General features: G+C 34.5%; 1 protein-coding gene across 3 annotated transcripts; it reads right to left on the bottom strand.

The window, feature by feature from the left end:
- Nucleotides 1–1,843: 1,843 nt before the first annotated feature.
- Nucleotides 1,844–13,957, bottom strand: LOC110885799 (late secretory pathway protein AVL9). 3 transcript variants are annotated; one of them, XM_035979133.1, is made up of 9 exons: nt 13,693–13,957; nt 11,763–11,840; nt 10,757–10,846; nt 10,402–10,491; nt 9,660–9,872; nt 5,772–6,089; nt 4,564–4,674; nt 3,457–3,529; nt 1,844–2,550 (listed from the first exon to the last, which is right to left on the bottom strand). In XM_035979133.1, exons 2-9 carry the CDS (start codon nt 11,826–11,828, stop codon nt 2,522–2,524), a joined length of 990 nt encoding a protein of 329 aa, XP_035835026.1. In that variant the 5' UTR covers nt 11,829–11,840; nt 13,693–13,957; the 3' UTR covers nt 1,844–2,521. The 3 variants fall into 3 exon arrangements, with proteins under 3 accessions (XP_035835026.1, XP_035835025.1, XP_021989203.1); XM_035979132.1 differs by having other exon boundaries at nt 1,844–2,551; nt 3,420–3,529; nt 5,922–6,089; nt 13,693–13,954; XM_022133511.2 differs by having other exon boundaries at nt 1,844–2,551; nt 3,420–3,529; nt 13,693–13,952.
- Between the last annotated feature and the right edge of the window lie 7,501 nt (nt 13,958–21,458).

The following is a 21,458-nucleotide window of genomic DNA, read 5'->3' as shown; positions in this document are numbered from 1 at the left end:
AGTTTAGTTTAAATGTTTCATTTTTTGTATGTGGGTCCAAAAAGGTTTCCCATTTTTTATGTTAATGAGAAGGGCAATTCATTTATTTTATATGTAATTCTGTTAACTAGAATGACAATTCGGCCATATAAAATGACCGAATCGTCATTCTCGTTAACAGGAAAAAATGGATGAAGTTAACCCAGTAGACTAAAATAACAACAGTGAAACCATTTTGGGCCCACAGGCGAAAAATAAAACCTTTGGACCAAACTGGCAAAATGACAGTGACTAAAATGACATTTAACTCTTTTTTTTAATTAAACCTTTGATTTCTTTTTGCTTTTTTTAAATCCCAAACATAGCATTCCAATGTGTTTATTCTAAATAGAGTTATATTCCATTTTACTCCCTGTGATTTTTGTCATTTTGCTAGTTTAGTCTAAAGGTTTGAAACGTTGTCATTTTAGTCCAAATAGTTTCAAATGTTGTCATTTTAGTCCACTAGATTAACTCTATCCCTTTATTCTGTTAACTAGAAGGGCATTTCAGTCATTTTATATGTAATTTTGTTAACTAGAAGGGCAATTCGACCATATAAAATGATTGGTTACCCTTCTAGCTAACAGAAAAAATGGACAGAGTTAACCCAGTAGACTAAAATGGCAACGCTTGAAACTATTTGGACTAAAATGGCATCATTTCAAACCTTTAGACTAAACTGTTAAAATGACCCAAACCATAGGGACTAAAATGACATTTAACACTTCTAAATATATATACTAGTGGTTTGGGTATTTTTGCATTATCGGTACTGAATTGGTACTGTACCACCATATTTAGCATGGTATTCGGTTTATGTTTTTACTCATTTTCCGTTAAGGAATATTGGTACCGGTACAGTACCAATCAAATCCGTACTTTGCAAGAAGAATCATACCACTTAGGAACCATCCTTACACTTTGGTACCATTAGAGTATATGTAATTCGATAAAGAAAATGTTGGACAAGAACATGCTTTAGACATGCCTTCTTGAATGCTATGGTAAAAACTTTGGTGATGTAATTTTATTTATCTTTAAAATGGATTAAAATGAAATCCGGAAAACATTAATCTAATTCACTTTTATATTTTTCGTTAACACCTCATTAATTATTATTTTTTCATCACTTAAGAGAGAGAAGTAGACACCTCACCTGGTAAACTACAAGATATACCAAATTTCACAATATTAAAACCATTATAAAACAATAGTTTTCCATTTAAATAAAAACTGAACAACTTTATTGAACACTTGGAAAACTAGGTGATTTTTCCTCTATTGATTAATTGGTCTCATTAAAATTAAGTGAACAAGAAACGGAAATACTCATAAAAAAAATTACATAAAAAAAGTATTGATGCTAACTATACACAACAAGAAGTCTAATTAAGCTTGTTAGCCCACCAACCCGTTTAATCCGCTAACCAACTTACAACTTGATTAAAAACCATTAACCCCCTTTGACATAAATTAATAGGTTAACTCAATGTTTTAAAATCCAGTTTTTATACCATACCGGATTTGGCTAAAAACGGTTTAAACAGGTATATCGGGCGGTTCAACCGGGTGTATCGGGCTGTTTAACGGATTTTAGCGGATGGTTCAACCGGTACAACCGGCCGGTTTGAACCAGTTTTTAAAACATTAGGTTAACAAGTTGTGTTCGGGTTAGACGAATTCAAGTGTCAAAATGTATTTGACACTGATAAATATATGGGTCGTGCTAGGGTTCAACAACTCAACCCGACACAATTTACTTTCCTATTCCTAAATTCATAGGAAAACTATGTCAAAGTGGATTTTATAGTTTTTTTAAGTGTTATAAAATACTAATTTAATTCATTTAAGGTTCACAACACATAAGGTTTAAAGTTTAAACTTGGCGGGAGCACCCCATTTGATCAAAATACAAGACATTCTATGGCCCATTTATCAAACTTCTAACATTTACACACCATACCATAGCATGATCTAATTAGCCTATACAACCGGATGATCTACCCATGAGTCTAGTTTAGACTTCGATTCCAAGATATCGTCATTTAGATTCTTTTCAACAAGATGCAACACTCTCACACACCTTTCAGCATCTTTAATCCGTTCTTTCGCACTCATTAGCTCCGCACATCTCTCTCTCAGATCCATTTGGGCCGCTTGTTTAACCAAAACGGTGTTTGATTTCATTTCCATAAGCAAACTGTACTTTTTACTAGTCTCCTTTCTTTTGTGAAAAGCTTCGAAGTGCGCTCGAATCCATGACACATTAACGTTGGCGGCTTCTGCATCCGACACTTGGCACTCTATATCTTCCACCATCTCATCCATATCATCGGTTTGAATTCGCCTAACGACTTCACAAACAACCTCGAGGAAATGTGTTCTCGTAGAAGATGTTTTGAATACACAATTAGCTGCAATGTCACCATGCTTCTTGAAAATGGCTTCAAGAATTGTTGCATTATTTCGCTTCACTTTGTAGCCTTGGACACAAACTATGTCACTTTGACAAGATGAGTTCTTTTCCAGCTATACAATAAAAGGATACAAATTAGAGGCGACTGAATGAGTGGGCTGGGTCGGGTTGGGTAATAATGGGTCGAACGGGTTGTGTTAACACGTTAGTTTTTCTATTTTTTTTTTTAAATATATGAAATGCAATTTTAAAAGTTATTACTTGCTATTAGCAAAACGGTATAATTAAAAGAAGGGTTGTGTGAACACTAATTATTTTACAACGATATTTAAATATTTTAGTTATATAAAATTTAGAGTAAATTACAAAAATCGTCCTTTATGTGTGTCACTTATTACAAACTATGTCCTTTATCTTCAATAATTACAGAAAACGTACTCGATGTTTGAAAACCCTTACAAGTTATGTCATTTAGCCCTAACTCGGTTAATTTTTTGTGGTTAAATCTGACCAAATGGACTTCACATGAGGGTATTTTGGTCATTTTACTCTCATGTGCGGCCCATTTGGTCAGATTTAACCACAAAAATACCCTCATGTGGGGTCCATTTGGTCAGATTTAACCACAAAAATTAATTGAGTTAGGGCTAAATGACATAACTTGCAAGTGTTTGCAAACATTGAGTACGTTTTCTGTAATTATTGAACACAAAGGACACAGTTTGCAATAAGTAACATACATAAAGGACCATGTTTATAATTTACTCTAAAATTTAAGAAAATTAAAACAGGTAACAACCGAACTCAACCCATTATAACCCGTAAAACTAAGCACTTTCTTTGATCTAGCCTGTGTGGAAACATTATTTCACCCAAACGGAGACCAACAAAAGAGTCATAATTAACCAAGTTTTGCATGTGGGCCTAAAATGCCATATATCCAATAAGGATCATAGGATTGTATAAAATAATTAAGAGGTGAGAATCTGACATAGGAGACGTATTTTCAACCAACTCACATTGTTCCTGCTTGGGGACTACGAATTCTACATCATCATCGTCGTCGTCATCATTATCATTATCATCAAGTAACTGCAAATATAAAGCAATGCATGTTAGTCTACATACAAAAGTATGATTGAAGAGTTGTTGCTGGAAATCGCTGTACAAAAAACTACCGTAAATTGCAAAAAAAAAAAAAAAAAAAAAAAAAAAAAAAAAAAAAACCTGTAAAAAACACTAGAAATCACAGTAAAAGACCATGTTACAACAATGTGTAGATCTGATAAACTAATTATTAAAAAGAGAGATATGGGGGGGGGGGGGGGGGGGGATGGTTGTTATCATACAACAGCCTCTTAGCGTGCGACAGTACCGAAATTACACATGCTATATGCATAATTATGCACGTTATAAAAATTCAAATCTCGCCTGCCATCTAACATGAGCTTACGCATAGGTTGGTTTAAATCTAATTATGCACGTTATTTTGGTCACTTCGTACCGTCGCACGTTAAAACCCATTTGTATTTAAAACTTGCACTATGTATATAGAGTAAATTACGATTTTGGGCCTTATGGTTATATCACTTTTACCCTTTTAGCCCAAAAAGGAATCTTTTAACATCTGAGCCCCAACGTCTTTTTTTTTCTAACCCTTTTGGCCCCCAACATTTTTTTTTTCTAACCCTTTTGGCCCCTAAAAGTAAATGGATGGGTTAGTGTTAGGGGCCAAAAGGGTTAGAAAAAAAGACGTTGGGAGCTCAGATGTTAAAAGATTCCTTTTTGGGCTAAAAGGGTAAAAGTGATATAACCACAGGGGCCAAAATCGTAATTTACTCACATATATATGACATTTAGAATTTCATTTGTGTATATATTATGCTGGTCAGGATGTTTCTAGAGATGTATATGAAATTCAACCAGACCGGACCAGACCTGGCCCATTGACGCGTAAACTATTAAGCACTTTCTTTATTCTAGCGTGTTTAAAAATGTTATTTCACCCAAGAGACCAACAAAAAAGACTAAAATTCACCATTTTTTGTCTATTTGGGCCTAAACTGCCTTTTCAAACATTAATCATAGCAATGCATGACATAACTGAAAGATAGAAAGATACATACCGAATCGGACATAGAAGACACATGTTCATCCAACTCACGGTGTTCCTGCTCGGTGGGCTTCGGTTGTGGAATATCAGCTCTCACTTTTTCAAGAACTGAAATAACCGCTCTCTGTTTTTCGGTTTTGACTGAATTAGTTTTAAAGTAAGTACCAAAACATGCATCAATAACTTTAAGAAGAGAATTAAAAAACAAATACTTACAATGGTTTTTTTTTTAAATACTTACAATGGTTTTTTTTTAAATGTGATCTGCACGTAAATGAAACAAACTTTTCTTTCCTGTTTTAACAACAAACTTGCAAGTATTCAACCTCAACTGATTTTACATGTTACTGATGCCATCATGCCACTTGCAAAAAAAATGCTTATGAGAAGAAAATTAAAAAAAAAAAAAATACTTACATGGTCTTTTTTAAATGTGTATTTAATAATTAGAGGAAAGTATTTGTATGGTCCCTATGGTTTACCAAAATTTTGGATTTGGTCCCTAGCTTTCCAAAAGTACACAAATGGCTCATGTGGTTTGCACTTTGTAATGCATTTAGTCCCCAACTTTTTCCAAAAGTACACGGATGGTCCCTGTATTTTGCACTTTGTAACACAGTTAGTCCCCAACGTTTGGTGACTAAATGTGTTACAAAGTGCATACCATAGGGACCATCAATGCACTGTTGGAAAAAGTTGGAGACTAAATGAGTTACAAAGTGCAAACCACAGGGACCCTCCGTGTACTTATGAAACACTAAGAACTAAATCCAAAATTTTGGTTAACCACAGGGGACAGTCCATGTACTTTAATAATTATAAAATGGCCCATCAAATGCCATGTGGGATATGCACATACACTAAAATGAAAAAAAAATGCCACATCGGTGATTTCCATAAATAAAGAGTTAATTACTGTTTTCGTCCCTGTGGTTTGTCAAAAATCACTATTTCAGTCCATTAGTTTAAAAATTGCGATTTCAGTCCCTGTGGTTTCACTTTCGTAACCATTTCAGTCCACCTCGTAACCATTTCAGTCCCTGTACTAACAGAATAAATGGATTAAAATGGTTACGAAAGTGAAACCACAGGGACTGAAATGGTTACGAAAGTGAAACCACAGGGACTGAAATCGCAATTTTTAAACTAATGGACTGAAATAGTGATTTTTGACAAACCACAGGGACGAAAACAGTAATTAACTCTAATTAAAAAAATCACCTTTGTGGGTCCTGATGCATTTCCCTTATAAACTCCTTTGCTAATGGAGTGTTCGAGAATCTCTACGGCCCAATTGGGTGGATTTCTATTCAGAGATTCATAAACACATCTTCTAATTCTTGCCCCCACATTAGTTGGTAGCTTTCTTACTGGTTCAAGAGCCTGGGCCCACTCCGGTGAGTGTGAGTCATCTTCAATTACATTCATCTCTTTTCGAGACTCTCCGGTGGTGTCAATTTCTTTCTGGTTTGTGATGATGATGTCATCAGCTTTACTAGTCACTGAAGAAGAGATTTTCTTGGAAGCTTCTGCTAAAACCTAAGAATAACAAAATCTATAATTGGTAAGACTTAACGATAATAAATGCGTTACAAAGTGCAAAACACAGGACCATCCGTGTACTCTTGGCAAAGGTTGGGGACTAAATGTGTTACAAAATGCAAACCACACGGACCATCACCATCCGTGTACTTTTGGCAAAAATTGGGGACTAAATACGTTACAAAGTGCAAACCACGGGGACCATTCGCGTACTTTTAAAAAACTAGGGACTAAATCCAAAATTTTGGTTAACCACAGGGACCATCCATGTAACTTTACTCTAAAACAAATTCAAAAGATATCAACATAAGATGTGGGGCTAGCCCACTTGGTACATGAACAAGACCTTGTTCGGGTTTGTTTGTTAAGAAATATATGTGTTCATGAACGGTTCATGAACACTTATCGAACGAGATTTTATTTCCGTGTTCGTTTGTTAAAGAAATGAACTTGTTCGTGTTCGTTTTTGTTCTTTTGTTAATTTTAGGCAACAAACGTTCATGAACACAAATGGAAACAAACGAAAACAATGAAGCGTTCATGAATAGAATATACAATACACCGACACTTGGTAAATATTTTATTTGTCATTTTGAAGTATTTAAATAAAATAGAGTTAACTGCCATTTTCGTCCCTGTGGTTTGGTCACTTTGGCCATTTCAGTCCATTTTTCAAAAATGCGCCATTTTCCTCCCCGACATTCTGGAAAGGTGCCATTTCAGTCCAAAAATCATAACCCAGTTAAGTCGGTTAGTAAATAAGGACTGGTTGTGTAAATTTGTAACATAAAGGACTGATTGTGTAAATTTGTAACACCACCACCACTAGCCCTGCCACCACCACCACTCCGCTGCCACCGCCACCACCACCACTCCGCTGCCACCACCACCACCGCCACCACCACCACTCCGCTGCCACCGCCACCACCACCACCGCCACCACCACCACCGCCACCACCACCACTCCGCTGCCACCACCACCACCACCACTCCGCTGCCACCGCCACCACCAATTTTGTTGATGATAATGTTGTTGCTGATAATGTTCTTGCTGCTGTTACTGTTGCTTCCTTCAAATATTAATAGAGGCGATGATGATGATGATGAATTTGTCGTTCATCACCGCACCACCACAGCCCTGCCACCACCACTCTCACAGATGTCAACAGTGTCATCTCCCCCAAAGCGGTCAACAGAAGGTCAAACAGGAAAGTCAACGGCTCAAATTAACGACCAAAATCAGGTTATATTCCAATTAACCTGGTGCAAACATTGTACAAGTATAAACGAATGAACCGGAACAAGAAAAACGAACCGTTAACGGCTGGAACGACGTGTTGACTGATTCCGGCCACTGTGAAGATTCCGGCGAAGTTGCAGGTTCGGTTCCGGCTAAAATCGATGTGTTTGAGCGTTGTGAGGGGTGTAAAATGTTTGTGGGGATCTAAGGAACTTCAGATGTCCGTTCAATTCGACCCAGATCGACAGAAACAGAAGATTAACACGTGGGGGTGTGGGGTGTCGGAAAGATGGTCGGATTTACTCCGGTCACCGGAGTAGAGAGGTAAAGGTGATGGTGGTGGTGATTGCAGAGCATAGAGAGAGAGAGTAGAGAGAGAGTGTGTGGTGGTGGTGATGGCAGTGGTGGTGGTGGCAGCGGAGTGGTGGTGGTGGCAGGGCTGTGGTGGCGGTGGCGGTGGTGGTGGTGGCAGCGGAGTGGTGGTGGTGGCAGGGCTGTGGTGGCGGTGGTGGCGGTGGTGGTGGTGGTGGTGGTGGCAGCGGAGTGGTGGTGGTGGCAGGGCTAGTGGTGGTGGTGTTTAATATTTACTTAAATGGTCCTTTATGTTACAAATTTACACAATCAGTCCTTATTTACTAACCGACTTAACTGGGTTATGATTTTTGGACTGAAATGGCACCTTTCCAGAACGTCGGGGAGGAAAATGGCGCATTTTTGAAAAATGGACTGAAATGGCCAAAGTGACCAAACCACAGGGACGAAAATGGCAGTTAACTCAATAAAATATAAAAACTAAAAACACTAATGAACTATCGAACACAAATGAACATAAACGGAAAAGTTACCGAACGTTCACGAACATATATGAAGGATCGCGGTCTCTGTTCATGTTCGTGTTTGTTTGTCAAATAAACGAACGAACACAAACGAACTTCCCACCGAACGGTTCATGAATTGTTCACTGAACGTTTGGTTTGTTTGCAGCCCTGGGCACGCGTCTAAGTACAACCATATAAGCTTTATCTACAACAAAAGTTGCACCGCTCTTATATTTTTTGACATGTCAATCTATTCTAGTAAAACCTCACAACCTTTGCATCCGTTTGATTGTTTTTACATATAAACTTCCTACAGATCCTAATTTTCCTACAAACCCTAAATTTGACAAATGAATCTTTCTAAATCAAAGCACCATTATATAATGGCCTCAATTTATGAAGGCATAAGGATACAATTAGTGTTGATATATCGATGCATGTAGTGACTAATAAGATCACGTATAAACTGAAAACAATTTGTTCTTACAATTATATAAATACAAGCATTTGTGAAGTCAGTGTGGTCATTCATGCTTATAGATCGCACTTTCTTTATGGTAGATGATTGGAAATTTTTCAGTCTAGGCCTGTAAACGAACCGAATGTTCATTGACTGTTCATGAACTTGTTCAGCGGGAAGTTTGTTTATGTTTGTTTATTAAATAAACGAACAAACATGAACAAAATTATTTGTTCATTTAATTAAACGAACGGACATGAACACACATTTATGTTCGTGAATGTCCGTTTATGTTCGTTAACATTTTAATAAATACATATGAGGTTATATTTATGTAAATATAAAAGAGGTTTTGTAACTATTTATATACGTATAACTAATTGATAATTTAAAAGGGCTTTCCAATATAACTTATCGTAATTAATCAATAATTTTTAGATAAAAAAACTTGTTCAACGGCAAGTTCGTTTATGTTTGTTTATTAAATAAACGAACAAACATGAAAAAAATTATTTGTTCATTTAATTAAACGAACGAATATGAACATGTGTTAGTTCATTTATGTTCGTGAATGTCCGTTTATGTTCGTTAACATTTTAATAAATACATATGGGTTATATTTATATAAATATAAAAGAGGTTTTGTAACTATTTATATACGTATAACTAATTGATAATTTAAAAGGGCTTTCCAATATAACTTATCTTAATTAATCAATAATTTTTAGATAAAACAACTACTTTATGTCTGTTTATGTTTGGTCATTTATGTTCATTTGTGTTGTTTTATATTTGTTTGTTTATGTTCGTTTATGTTCATGAACTGTTCGTTTGGGTTTTAAACAAACAACCATAAACGAACACGAACATGCCCATTTTCTTAACAAACGAACACGAACATGCATATGTTCGTGTTCGTTCGGTTCGATTACAAGTCTAATTTTCACCCAAACGACTAACAAAAAAGCGGACTTTCACTTCGTTTCCTTGTCTAATATTAATCATAGGAATGCATGTATAACATAATTGAGAGGTAGGGAGATACATACAGAAACCGACTCACAATGTTCTTGCTTCGAGGTTGATATTTCTACATTGTCATCATCATCATCATCACCGGCACTACCATCATTATCAACATCATCATCATCATCATCACCGGCACTACCATCATTATCAACATCATCATCATCATCATCATCATCACCACCGCTACCATCATTATCAACATCATCATCATCATCATCATCATCATCAAGTAACTACAAATAGAAAGCAATACATGTTATTCTGTATGATTGGAATGAAGAGCTAATGCTATTTGTTGCTGGATAATACAGTAAAAAAAAACTTCCATAGATAGCAGAAAAAACTGTAACAAAATACGGGAAGTCGAAGTAAAAAACAAAAGCAGTAAAAACCGAGTTAAAAAAATGTGTAATGTGAAATTTTGAGAAAACTAAAGGTAAATGGTAATATCATGAATTGTGTTATTGAAATACATTAGAATGGGTAAATATGATATATTAATTATTTAAGAGGGATATATATGATATTAAGAAATTAGAATTTGGTTTGCATATATATGTATATGAAATGATATTTAGGATGTTTCTAGAGAATATAGATGTATATGAAATTCAACTAGACTGGACCCGACCCATTTTGACCCGTAAATTATTAAGCGCGTTCTCTATTCTGGCATGTTTGGAATGTTCTTTCACCCAGAAGACTTAACAAAAATCACCAAGTTATGACATAATTGAGAGATAGAGATAGAGATATACATACAGAAACCGACGTAGAAGACACAATTTCAATCAACTCGCAGTGTTGCTGCTTAGGCTCAAACATTTCTACATCACTATCATCATCGAGTAACTAAAAAGATAAAAAAAAAAAAAAAAAAAAAAAAAAAAAAAAAGAATACATGTTAGTCTACATACAAAGTATAGCTGGAACGAAGAGTTGTTGATGTTCTTTGTTGTTTTTCATTTAATTCCAAACCGACTTTGTTATTCATCTTCATTTGCTTTCTTGTTGACTATTTTATACACATTCTTGATTTTTGAGTTTGGGTGATTTGGGTATTATTTATTGTATATTTATTATTTGAATACACAAAATTCGAAGTTTTTCCCCAAACCTTTGTTGTCGGTTTTAGCTTCTTATTTGGTATCTGAGTGTTTGTGTTTCCCCGAGCACATTCCTTTGTCTTGCCCGTTATAGAACTAATCTGCAAGCAAAGAAAACAACAATTACATGTAAATATATAGACACATGAACCAATATATATTTCTTGACTAAAAGCACAGAATTGATGACTAAATAAATCAAGTGGCAAATTTGGTTTAAAAAAGTAGGAAGCTAGGGGTGCAAACGAGCCGAGCTACTCGAGCTCGGCTCAAAAAAAAGCTCGAACGAGCCGAGCTTAAACGAGCTCGAGCTCGAGCCCGGGCCTAAAAACAAGCTCATTTAGTAAACGAGCTCGAGCCTGAGCTTCACTTATCGAGCTCGAGCCGGCTCGCGAGCCTAAACGAGCTTTCCATTTATATATTTTTTATTAATTTATTAAACATATATTTATATAGTAATACTTACCATTTATATAAATATAAAAAAATAACTAAATTATATGTATATAATAATAATTATAATTAATATAAATTAATTAATAAATACTAAACGAGTCGAGCCCGAGCCGAGCTCAAGCTTGAAAAATTACCTTCGTGCTGAGCTCAAGCTCGAGCTTTCATATGTTAAACGAGCTCGAGCTCGAGCCTGGTCGAGCTCGGGCTCGGCTCGGCTCGTTTGCACCCCTATAAGAAGCGCTGCAAGGCGTTTAAGTCCCAAAAGCCAAAGTGCAAGACGCGCGCGTCTACGTAAAAGTAAAAACCATTTGAACTCTATTTATAACCTGAAGATGCGTCTCTCTCATATGTTTTACACGTCAACCTATTTATCAAATAATCCTTTCATGATTTATGCATATGTTGTTTACTTGTTTTTACATATAAACCTTGTTACAAAAACGCCTCAATTTATCTAGGCATGATTATGCAATTACTGTTATTATATTGATGCATACAGTTACTGCTGCACTAAGACCACATGCCAACTGAATATACAAAATTTGAAGTTTTCCCACAAACCTTTTGTGTCGGTTTTAGTGGGTGAATGCTTGAGCCTCTCCAAGCACGTTCCCTCGTCCTGCCCATACTATAACCAATCTGCAATCAAAGAAGACAACGGTTACCAGCGAATATATAGACACATGAACCCATTTATATCTCCAAACTAAATACACAGAACTGATGTTTTCATAAATCAAGTGGCAACCTTGGTTTAAAAAAGCGTTAGACGCTCCGAGGCGTTTAGGTCTATGTAGCTAATATCCCGATATATCAACCGATATATCAGTGATATATCGGTTATCGGTCCCCTGCCGAGAGAGCGGTACAAAATATCGGTCAGAATATCAGTACCGATAATATCAGCGATATTGTCTGATATTTGACGGATATAGGACCGATATTTGATCGATAAATCACCGATTTTCCCGATATCAGTACCATTCTTCTTATTTCTACCGTTCATTTTTCTTCTTATTGCTGCTATTAGTGTTTTAAGTCTTAATTGTTAGTTGTTACTGTTAAATGTTAGTGTTTTAAGTCTTAGTCTGTTCATACTTATTACAATTGTTAGTGTTAAATTGCTATATATATAAATTTAGCATGATATTAAAATTACCGATATCCCACCGCCATAACCGATATCTCAAATATCGGTCCTTGACCGATATCCGATATTTTACCACATTAACTACTTAGGTTTAGGTCTCAAAATCCAGGCACGCGCATCTTGTACGCTTGGTTTCAAAATGCGTGCATCAAGGGTGCATCACATGATGTGGTCTAATGCGGCGTCTTACACAGCTAACCACTACTTGAACAAATTGGACCGTGATTGCAATGAGTTTGACCTTTTCAATCTTATGAACAAATCTACCCATTCATTGAGCAAATAATTTAACTACCTAAACAAATTAGACCATCGATTGAACAAATCTGACTAGAGATTATTAGCATATCTCACATTTTAGTGTTCTAATATCCATAAATATTTTTTTAATATTTTTTAATAACTTACATACATGATGCACGCACTACGCGCATTGCGCATCACACATCGGCCGCATTGGATCACTACGCGCTTTTTTTAAAACCAAGCTTGTACGTGAGACACACGTCTATGCTATACAGTTAATGTGGTAAAATATCGGATATCAGTGAAGGACCAAGCATTACGCATCACACATTGGCCGCATTGGATCACTACGCGCTTTTTTTTAAAACCAAGCTTGTACGTGAGACACAAGTCTATGCTATACAGTTAATGCGGTAAAATATCGCATATCAGTGAAGGACCAAGCATTACGCATCACACATCGGCCGCATTGGATCACTACGCGCTTTTTTTAAAACCAAGCTTGTACGTGAGACACACGTCTATGCTATACAGTTAATGCGGTAAAATATCGGATGTCGGTGAAGCACCGATATTTGAGATATAGGTTATCTCGGTGAGATATCTGAGGGATATCGGTAATTTTAATATCATGCAAAATTTATATAAATAGCAATTTAACACTAACAATTCAGTGATATATCGGTTATATCGGTGATATCGGTCAAATATCGGTGATATATCGGTTTGATATTAACTGCATAGCATCTATGTACAATGTACAACCAAATAAGCTTTATTTACAACACAAGTTGCATCTCTCTTATATCTTTTGACATATCAACCTATGCTATTTATCAAGTAAAACTTCCTACAAACCCTAATTTTGACCAATGGCCTCAATTTATGAAGGCATAATAATTGTTATACATGCATGTAGTGAGTAGTGCAATACGACACCGTATGAACTGAAAACATACACATATATAATACACACAAACATTTGTGAACTCAGTGTAATCACTTAGGGTAACTTTCTTTAATATTATGAATATACGGTAATTTAGGGTTAAATCGCAAAGAAAAAACAGCAGATTTAGGGTTAGGATTATGTACCAGATGTCCGTAAGTGTGAGCGTTTGAAGAAGAACTGCTTAGGCGAACAGAGCTGGTGGTGGTGCGGTGGTTGCTGGTGGCGAATTGCGACGGGACGGTGGTGTGTCGAGGGTTTCTGAAATACTGTAAAAATTTAAACAACGATAGTCAAAAAAAGTTACAGATGGGTTTCTTTTAAACAACCGGTTCAGTTTTTCAACCAGTTTAATACGATGAGAACCCGAACCGTTACTAACCGGTTCGGTTTAAAGACCGGGTTAGGCAAAAAACCGGTTTTTTAAAATTGGTTTGGTTTTTAAACCATTTACAAATGTGGCAAAGAAGAACCAGTATATAACTGTCAGGTTGGGTTGAGCCAAACCGGTGGTTAAAAAGTTGTTTAATTTTTTTTCTAGTTTGGATCCTTTTTTTTTAAATAAATCAATATCATTCAACACGTAAAAGGGCAATTACAAAGCAATGGCAGGTAGTCGGGCAACAAGTTGCGCCGCCACCCCCTTTTGAATAGAAAAACCAATTCTACTAATACAAAGTTTGAAACATTTAGCGACGAATAATTACTGTTAACGACTTTTTGAACCCGATTCAAGAGTCGCACAGCATCAGGAGCGAGACCACCAAAGGTATCAAACGCAAACGAGACAAACACATGTTGATTCTCCCGGCAGGCTTTCTCATGTTTTGCCACTTCGATCCTAAAACCAGTTTTTTGTACATGTCTAGTACCGCTTCCGTGGTACGGGTGGTGGAAGGTACCGAAGAAAATCAAAATTGACTAGCATCGAAGCCGAAAACACTAAAAATTAATATTGGTATAGTTGTTATTTGGACGGTATTGATTTGGTTCTTTATGGTTGCCGACACTTGTTATATCTTATAATAGTAGTTATTTTAAATATCACTTTCTTTTCAACAAAATTTATACAGTTGAAACCTTTTTCTTAAGCTATTTGTTACGATGGTTTCACATTTTTTTCACTTCAAGTCATCGTCACGTAAGTATGAGCTTTCACTCACTTTATTCACATTTGGTGTGTAATAATTTCACAAGTTTTCACTGCCTAATAAATATTAAAATAATATTTAATTATATAGACATTAAATTTATAATAATAAAAGTGGAAAATGGGCGAGGTGGAATTTTTTTAATGGTACAAACAATTAATTCCCATGCCAAAAGTGAAGGTTGCAGACATGGTGGGCGTGGTGGGCACATTCACGCCTTCATTTTCACGTCACTTTTTTCACAAACTTTGGGGTGGTGTATAGAGGCGTGAAATAGGGTTAAAATCCACTGTGGCATTTGGGTGTGAAACGATAACACATAGCCTTACGAATTTCCGCGACGAATCACGGGTCGTGATGGAATTTAAATCATTATTTATGAAAGAGGAAATTAAGATTTTGGCTCCTATGGTTATATCATTTTTACCTTTTTAGCCCAAAAAAATAATTGTTTTCTTTGATTAAAAATGGTTAACAACCTTGAGAAAAAAATCATTCATTCCTACAGGATTTTGGAAATTGTTTTAGATAATCATCAAGTAAAAATTTAATTTTTTGATGTTGATTAGGTTTTCTTATTTGATTGTATAATAGTATGTTGTGGTCTCATGGGCTGACATGTGGAAAAGAACATGTAAAAATGAAGATAGTGTGTACAAAAATCTGGACATAAAGATATTGTTTTGTTGATATGATTGTTCTTTTTTTCAAAAAAGTAGATAAGAAAACATAATTCCACTTCAAATAATTAATCTTTTTACTTGATAATTATATAAATTAATCTCCGAGCCTGTAGAAACGAATGATTCATTCTCAAGGTTTTTGGTCATTTTTAATCAAGAAAACAAACTACAATTTGGTAATAACAAAACAATAAAAAGAGAAAGGTATATCACTATAGAAAGGATTCATATACTACACAATGTAATTGTGTGCCACAAATTTCTTGATGATGATTTAAATTTATAGACATTAGTTTCAAACACATTACATAATAAAGGTTGTCATGTGATAATCATTTTTTTGTTTTATTGTGTTATTACATATACACACACATTAGGTACAAACACATTATATTTCTCATAAACCATAAAATTATTGTTTGTAACAATTGTCATGTGACAACCCCTTATTAGACACTATTCGTATTTCTCATAAACCTTTACGCCTTTTATATATATAATGTGTTTGTAAGTAATGTCTATAAATTCAAATATGTCATGAGCCAAATATTACAACGGCAATATACATCAATCCTTACTATAATGTGAAGCTTTTAGCTTTTCATTTTCATCATTTAATAATCAATACTCTAATTTGTTTTCTTGATTAAAAATGGCTAACAACCTTGAGAAAAAATCATTCGTTCCTACAGGATTGGAAATTGTTTTATATGATCATCAAGCAAAAAAATTAATTTTTTGATGTTGAATTACGTTTTCTTATTTCATATATAATAGTATGTTGTGGTCTTACGGACTGACATGTGGAAAAGAACATGGGGCTGACATGTGGAAAAGAACATGTAAAAATAAAGATAGTGTATAAAAATATGGACATAAAGATATTATTTACTCATGAAGATTGTTCTTTTTTTTCAAAAAAGAAGATAAGAAAACATAATTTCACATCAAATAATTAACCTTTTAACTTGAAAATTATATAAAATAATCTCCGAGCCTGTAGAAACAAATGATTCCTTATCTAGGTTTTTGGTCATTTTTAATCAAGAAAACAAACTACAATTTGGTAATAGCAAAACAATAAGAAGAGAAAGGTATATCACTATAGAAATGATTGATATACTGCACAATGTAATTCTGAGCCACAATATGTTTGATGATGATTTAAATTTATAGACATTAGTGACAAACACATTACATAATAAAGGTTGTCATGTGACAATCATTTTTTTTTTGTTTTATTGAGTTATTATATACACACACACATTAGGTACAAACACATTATACATTTCTCAAAACCATATAATTATACTAGGTTATATACCCGTGAGCTTCACAGGTTATGGGTTGTGTTAAAAAAATTATATTTACAACAGAAATATTTTTATATGATTTCTTATAAATGGATAACCATTCATGTTTGGCAAACACTACAAACAAAAAAAATGTACCATACAGTGCATTTATTTTGGGACAACCCAAAAAAGAAATTGTTACATATATTTTGAAACCCTGGAAATTCATATATTAGGCTATCGGACCGAGCCCAAACCAATTCATCTATGCTGTAAGGCTGTCAACGTGGGTAACCATTTAAAGCAACCCTCCACGCTAAAAAAATCACTTTCAAAAGAGACCAATTGTTCCAGCAAAAACCTAACCCACATGCAATACGGTGCCAGTTAAGTCGAACCACTTATGAAGAAATGGGTTGAAATTGCTTCCGACCATAATCCCAAAGATATAAAGGCTTCTTTGGTTTTTACCTTTTTCTAACCGAAACCCGATTACCAAACCTGACCCAATGCAACCTAAACCAAGTAAGAAGGAGCTCGAGGAACCCGAGCATTGTGAATATAGTTGTTGGAACCTTGAGCATTTTATGCATAAAATTAACTAAAGCCCCTTATGATATTCTTGTTGCACTAAAAAAACATTGTGAATATAGGATCCTATTTGTAAAAAGATTAGCTTTTTTTATTTGTAGAATACCCAATGATATAATTTCTTTATATTCTAAATAAATAGTTGCAATTTCACTTTCAGAAGAAACCCCATGCCTTACCCACCATGCATGATAATAATTATCAGCAACACCCTTTAATAGCTCAAGATTCTCTCTTAAAAACACATATTGATAAGAACTTCTATATTTCGTAATTGTTTTAATATCATCTATTACATATGTCAAATATGCCTCAAATTCATCTAAAAATGATAAAGATTTCCATAAATGATCAGATCAAAGATAGTTGAACAAAGAGCATCTTCATCAGCCACACAAACTTATGATAGTTAGACGATAAGAGTCAAACCGAACAGAATGTGGTTCAAGAGGCAGTGGTTTCTTCTAAATACCAAAGAGCTTGATTTTTGGATTAACATGAAAAATCACAAGTAATTAGTGAAGTTTAATCATATGGTTATTTATAAAAGTAAAATGTCTAATAAGTAAATAACATGAAATATAATATCTTTACTTTGAAAAGAACCTTAGATGAAGCATTAGAGGGAACTGAAGACCAAATTGCAGACTTAAGACAAGGTAGCATGCTAAGGAAACCACTGCATTTACACAAAAAAGGCCATCCGCCCAATGTAATTGGTTGGTTGGGTATCGCTGGAGTCCATGAGTATGGTAATTGGTTTACATGGTTAACAAAAAAATCTATAAAACGAACAATAAATAATTATTGAGTGCATACATGTTGACTCGACTTATTTCTATATTAGATCCGTACCAATAAGATATGTAAGCCTCACGAACTACCAAAAGTTCATAAATGGCATTTTCTACCTCATAAATCAATAAGTTGCAGGCTACTTACCTTACTGAAACAGAGAATAAACGGAAATGATAAAACGCAATAGTAACTGTATGCATAAATAATAACACACACTTTTAAGTTTCATTTCCTTGCATGTTAAATAGGGGTGCTAAACGGGTCGTGTTTGCGGGTTCAATCCGACCCGAAAATCGTGACATATATATAAACCCAAACACGTCTCGAATATTCGCATGTTGAGCCGAACCCGCCACGACCAACCCGATTTTTTAATATTTTTCTACTTTTTTTCAGCAAATTAGTAGACTTAAATTAACTTTTACTAAAAAAACACCCAATTTAATTTATGACATAATACATATTGTATAAAAAAATAATATAATATAAACTGGTTAAACGGGTCAATCCACCAACCCAAAGGGTTGACCTGAACCGAACCCGTTTTCAGCCGGAAACTGGCCCGAACCCGTTTAGACTAAACTTAAACCCGCAAATTTCGTGTTAGGTTCGTGTCATGCTTTTGGGTCGTGACAGAAATTCACACCCCTAGTTAAAGATACATATGTATATGGCTTGTATATTTTTTTGTTTATTTTTTAAATTACATTCTTTTTAGTTGAGATCTGTAGCTATTAAATCATCAATCATATTTTACAATTTAACAACCAAAATTAGTGCATGTGAGTTTTCCATACTGTATGTCAATAACCACTTTAACAATTATATATGGTCACTTAAAGAACAAAAGTATGCTCTAGAAGTAAACTATTTATTCTAATAAAGCAATCAGATAAGTAAAAATGGAATTATAAACTTCAAAAGTTATGAAAACGGACAGTAAGTAAAATTATGAAACAAAACATGAAACCTACAGTGACCCTTGATGATAACAAACAGTAACCGAGATAAAAATCCAAACTTTGTTATAGAATGAGCAAGATTTCTTGATTTCAAACAACACCCTAACAAATCTTGAACAATAACAAAATATCAAAAGTAACTCTACAAAAAATGCAGCCATTTTACACCATAATATGTAAGGATTTCTTAACTCCAATACTATTTAACAAATCATGCCACGATAGTTCAACACGAGATATACCCATGAATGGGAACTACAAACAACTATACGGGTGAAGTCCTTCTTATATATGCACACTTTCTTGAATGATAATAAATTACCATCAAAACTGGTAATAATATAGTCACATGTTTGAGTTTTTAGAAATCAATTTTTTTTCATTTTGAAAAGATTGCGCCTAATAAACACGTGAATAATATTGAACAATAGATTTCATAGCCTGGTCCAGATTGCGCCTATACAAAAGCCATAACTTACAAAACCATATGGGAAAATACATTTCATAGCCTGGTCCAGATGTAGCTCATCCCCATAACGATATCTAATAATATTGAACAATAGAATTTTTTCATTATTATTTTAAAAGTGTATTGACATTAACTTAATTATGGAAACAAGTTAACAACGGGTGCTTGTTGTAAGGCTAAAGGGTATGGGGGGCATGGAATGGGTCATAAATTGCCACCCATTTGCATCATCTAAACTAATTTTATCCCAAAATAAATAGAGAAAGAAAAAGTACTCAAATTGATTAATTAGGGCTAAAATAATATCCAACCCAAAAAGTATCAATCAGTAATCTATTAAACAATATTAGATAGTGCTAGCTGCAGGCAGATGGGTAATGCTTTGGAAACAACAATTTGTATACAATTGGCGAATCAGATTCAATGTAGATGGAACTAAATTTTAATGACTAAAAATGATATACAAGAAAAATAGAAATCTTTATTGTTTTCTTTTTAAATAACTGGTTGAGTCAAACCACTTATGATGAAATGGGTTGAAATTGCTTCCGACCATAATCCCAAAGATCATACTTTTTTTAAAACGAACCATTACCATGTGATCATGAATCTTTATACAAATAATACTTACTAATATCCATCACGAAGACCACCAAATTTCTCCTGTCCAGCTGTGTCCACCAGTAAAACCGAATCTTTCCACAATTGGTGAAGAAATCGAAGGGATGAACCTCCACACCAATGGTTGCTGAGACAACAAAATAAAACGTGTATTCAATATCCAAGTAATGTAACAAAGCCAATGAAAAGATAACGAACTATAATGAATACTCACGTTCATATTTCTTCTCAAATTCTCCAGTCAAGTGTCTATTCACAAAAGTAGTTTTTCCTGCACATTAAAAGCATCACAAAAACATAAACATAAACATACAGAAGCCAATGCACTGAATCCTTGCTAAGCAGTTAATGCGGTATAATATCGGTTATCGGTCAAGGATCGATATTTGAGATATAGATTATTGAGGTGAAATATCGGTAATTTTAATATCATGCAGAATTTATATATATAGCAATTTAACACTGACAATTCAGTATACTTTCATACCAATAACAAACTAACCTCTTGCAACTTGCAATAACAATTTTAGCAAGTAAAAACTGATTTAACACTTGAAACACTGACATTCAACCCTAACAATTAACAATTAAGACTTAAAGCACTGAAATCGGGAATATCAATGAAATATCAGTGAATTATCACCGATAATATCAAAACCGATATTCTGACCAATATTTGACGCCGATATTTCACCAGGGGACCAGTAACCGATATATCACCAGTGATATTAACTGCATAGAATCCTTGATCAGATTCACAAGTAATCAACATACATAAACACCATACATAGGCATTGCTTTCCATGACCACGTTTAAAATAAGGAAACAACCAAATTAACTCCTGGGCAAAATAACATCATGTATTATGTTACACCACCATTCATGGCTCTTTATTGCTGAAAATTATTCATATACATATCACAAAAAACATGGGCTCCAGTATGGACGGCAAAGTTGATTATCTTTCAGATGGTTTTGTTATTTCCGAATCGATCAACATACATAGATAGAAAATTCTTGACACAGATAATAACATAGATTGGGTTCGAGATTCGCATTATTGGGTGAATTATCATAACGAATATGTAACACCTCGAAAATTCATGTCCAATAATGTATTGACACGTGTCATGGACTTAAAACATGTAAAGGATTGATTTTGAGGGACTAAAGTTGACAAACAAGAAATCTATGTGCGTAAAAGGATTCAAAATGTCAACAATGAGTAAATATATCTTTCAATAACCCTACATGATGTTTATACCCTTAAACGAATAAATCATGGATCATACAAAGCCAATTGTGAAAGAAAGTGAGGAATTACAAACTACAGGGGCTAAA

This window comes from Helianthus annuus, chromosome 2 (assembly GCF_002127325.2).
Source record: "Helianthus annuus cultivar XRQ/B chromosome 2, HanXRQr2.0-SUNRISE, whole genome shotgun sequence".
NCBI classification, from domain to species: Eukaryota; Viridiplantae; Streptophyta; class Magnoliopsida; order Asterales; family Asteraceae; genus Helianthus; species Helianthus annuus.
The sequence above is the reverse complement of the archived record's forward strand: the minus strand, read 5'-3'. Positions and strand labels throughout refer to the sequence as shown.